Consider the following 3,657-nt stretch of genomic DNA (forward strand, 5'->3'; position numbering starts at 1 on the left):
ACACGTGTTATGCCGTCAGGACCAGTATGTAGCTCCGTCACTCGACCCAATGGCCACCTAAGAGGAGGAGCATTGTCTTCCCTCAGAATAGCTAGTGTGCCAATCCTTATGTTATCCGTCGCGTCCTTGTGCCATTTTTTACGCACCGTTTGCTTATTCAAATACTCCCTGCTCCATCGCGTCCAAAAGTGCTGTCGCATTTGTTGTATATGTTGACATTGCGACAACCGGCCGCATGGTATATCCCTGAAATCGTGCTCTGGCAAACTTATCAACGAGTCACCTATCAAGAAGTGTCCAGGAGTGAGAGCGCGTAGGTCATTTGGATTATTGGATAAAGGGGTGAGAGGGCGAGAATTGAGGATGGCCTCTATCTCTAGATCATACGTTAGCAATGTTTCGTAGTTGAGTACTGTCTCTCTAATCACTCGAGTTAAATGATGCGCTACAAACGTTTTTAGTAAATGTGGCGGTGTATTGAGCCAATGCAAACCTATTGCTGAATCCGACCAAAACACTGAACGACGAAATTTGATTCTTCGCAGCGCGTTCCTAGTGACTCTGTACAGGCGCGCCAGTAAGACCGCGCCACACAATTCTAAACGCGGAAGCGATTGTGTCTTGAGAGGTGCAACCTTTGATTTTGCGCACACCAATTCAACCGTTGGTTTTTTGCCTATTGTTTGATGTATATGCATGCCCGCCTTATTTGTCACCGCTATGAGCTCGTCGCGAATTTGTTTAGTCTCGTCTATCGTATGGGCTCCCATTAATTGATCATCGACATAGAAGTCTTCCTTTAAGATAATGGATGCCCTTGGGTGTTGTCTTGATTCGTCGTTAGCAAGTTGATGTAGCGTGTGAGTCACTAAACAAGACGCGGTTGCCGTGCCATATGTTACTGTTTTAAGTCGGTACGTTCCGACCGGTTCATTTAATCCTCGACGCCAAAGAATATTCTGATAAATACGATCACGCGTATCCATTGTTACTTGTCGATACATCTTGGCTATGTCTGCAGTAAGCGCGAATGGATGTGACCGAAATCTCAAGAGAATGGTGAATAAGTCCTCCTGAATCATTGGGCCGACCATTAAGATATCATTTAATGATAGACCGCTACTCGATTTCGCGGATGCATCGAAAACCACCCGCAGCTTGGTTGTAATACTCGATTGTTTAGCTACGGCATGATGTGGCAAATAATAGCCTTCCGTACGGGAAGACTCTTCGACCCTTTCCATATGCCCCAAATCCTCGTATTCGGATAAAAGTTTCGATATTCTTCGCGTACCCCCGGTTTACGCGCTAACGACCGCTCGAACACATGAAATCTCTCCAGTGCATTGACGTATGAATCCCCTAATTGATTTGCGTTTTCCCTGAGTGGTAGTCTTACTATATATCTACCCGATGGATCACGGCGCGTATTAGTTTCATAGTGCGATTCGCAATACTCCTCCTCCTGAGATCTGATTTTCCTTTCTGGCGTTTGCTCAACGCGCCAAGAATTTTCTAATTGTTCTTGCAATCCTATAAGTGCGGTATGGCATTTTACGTTTCGTGGCAAATGCATATTTGAGGTCGTTACTGCGATCCAACCTAATCGTGAATTTTGCAAAGATATTGATTCATTGATTTGAATAATCTGTCCGGCGTGCCATAAAGCACAGAAAATGGGCATGCCGAGAATCGCGTCTATTCTCGAAGGTTTATCGAAACCGGTATCAGCCAAGCGGATATTTGCAGGTATTGTTAATTCTTCCGGGGGTATTGGTTGCGATGGTGAAATATTTGTTATACTGGGTAGAAGTAAGAACTTTAGTTCAACTGCGTAGTTTTCTGTCTGCGATTGCATGGTCGTTACTAGGGCCTTGGTGGCGTTAGTTTCAATTTTATTTATCCCGGTTATTGGTATGTTCACACTTTGTTGTGCGATTCGTAGCTTACTGGCAAACTCGAACGTTAAGAAATTAGCCCCGGCGCCTGAATCTAGGAGTACTCGGCACTTGTGTGGAATACCGTCGCGATCCAATAATGAAACCACAGCGGTTAATAATAACGTAGGCAGAGGTGCATGATTGATTTTAACGTATGAGCATTGCACCGCTGAAATTTGTTCGTCTATATGTAATAACGTGTTGTGCTTGTTCCCACATTTTCTACAATAACTAGAACGGCAATCCTCAGCCCTATGACCAGGTCGCAAACAATTTATACATAATCCTGCTTCTTTGACGATCCTATTTCGCTCCTCGGCGTTAGCACCTATTAATTGATCGCATGCAAATACTAGATGACTACCCGAACATACGTAGCATTGACTTTGAAATTGTGACGCATAAACCTGTACTGGATTTTGGCGTGCATCGTTCTGTGACGGTCTTTGAAAATTTGTATAACGTGTATTGAGCTGTGCTGCGCTTCGCGGATTGCCGTACCGTGTAAGCGGTCTAGGCGGATTGTTCATACTATTCCTTCCCGTATCTCTTGACTCTTTTGCAGGTTGCGACGTAAGAAGTGCGCGTCCGGCATTAAATAAGAAACTTGAAAGCTCGTCTATGGTCGGTAACTCTAGTTTGGGACGCTGCTTCTCCCATTCATACCGAGTCTGTTCGTCCATTCGGGAAACGATCATGTATATGGGGAATGCCTCAGCAAAATTCTTTTTTGTGGATAATAACGCTTTATAGTTGGTAACGAGAGTGTTCGCGGCCTGAATTAACGATTCCGGAGATTGTCTACTCATCTTGGGGCACTCTTGAATTGCCCTTATGTGTCGATTAATTAATAAAATAGGATTGTCGTAATATGACTCTAGTAGTTCCCATGCTATCTGATAATTGCCCTCGGTAATTACTAAATCTCGTATTTTCTCTTCTGCCTCGCCCGATACGCATGACTTTAAATACGCAAATTTTTGTATATCTCGTAATTCCGAATTTTTTCCAACGATCGATTGAAAACCATCAGCAAAGCTTGGCCACTCTTCGTAGCGTCCGTCGAAGTGCGGTAAATTCACCGGTGGCAATTGTACAAGTTTATCGCTTCGTGGGGGGATTGTGTGTACCAATAGATGTGCACGCAGATGGCAATATTACAGGTTCATTAATGGCCGGGTTAGCACTTGATGTCGCGGCATGATCGAATTTTTTTTACTATACTTTCTGCTTTTATTAACGCGTCTTCGATTGACTCGCGAATTTCGTCACCTTCCTTTACGTAGATTTCCCACGTCTCCTCGGAGGCAACCGCTATTAAATCGGTCTGAACATTCTCGAAAGCTATCATGTCCGAATCGATTTGTTTTAATTTTGATTTTAATTTTGCTATATCGTTATCGTTAGGATTCTCTAGGTCAGTTACGAACTTTTTGAAAACTGTAAATTTACTTTTTAAAGGCGCGCGCCTCCGTATAAGCTGCGCCTCGGTACACTCTGTTGTTGATCGCGACATTTTACGATAAAAAGGCACAAAATGAGGAGAGATAAGAGGGGGGAATACGACTTCAGGTTGATGACTCGTTAAAAAGTATTGCAAGACTCACGTTTTCGTATTGTTGTCCCGCGATGCTACACTCCAGCCTCCAGGATGCTTGTGTGCTGCGTTGATTCTCCTGTGTTGAGTGAGTGTGCGCCTTGAGTTGCGTCCCGCTGC

General features: G+C 44.1%; 1 protein-coding gene across 1 annotated transcript in view; it reads right to left on the minus strand.

The window, feature by feature from the left end:
* The window catches only part of LOC149031287 (uncharacterized), a 3,544-nt gene extending 88 nt beyond the window's left edge, over positions 1–3,456 (minus strand). The window contains exons 1-3 of the mRNA XM_089176382.1: positions 3,160–3,456; positions 1,314–2,902; positions 1–1,236 (exon numbers count right to left, since the gene is read on the minus strand). The exon at positions 1–1,236 is cut by the window's left edge and continues 88 nt beyond it. Of these exons, the coding sequence (XP_089032508.1) occupies positions 1–1,236; positions 1,314–2,902; positions 3,160–3,456 (3,122 nt within the window). The remainder of the gene's footprint in view (positions 1,237–1,313; positions 2,903–3,159) is intronic.
* Between the last annotated feature and the right edge of the window lie 201 nt (positions 3,457–3,657).

This window comes from Polistes dominula, unplaced genomic scaffold (assembly GCF_049000335.1).
Source record: "Polistes dominula isolate Pdom_NZ unplaced genomic scaffold, Pdom_raw_medaka contig_331, whole genome shotgun sequence".
In the NCBI taxonomy this organism is placed as follows: Eukaryota; Metazoa; Arthropoda; class Insecta; order Hymenoptera; family Vespidae; genus Polistes; species Polistes dominula.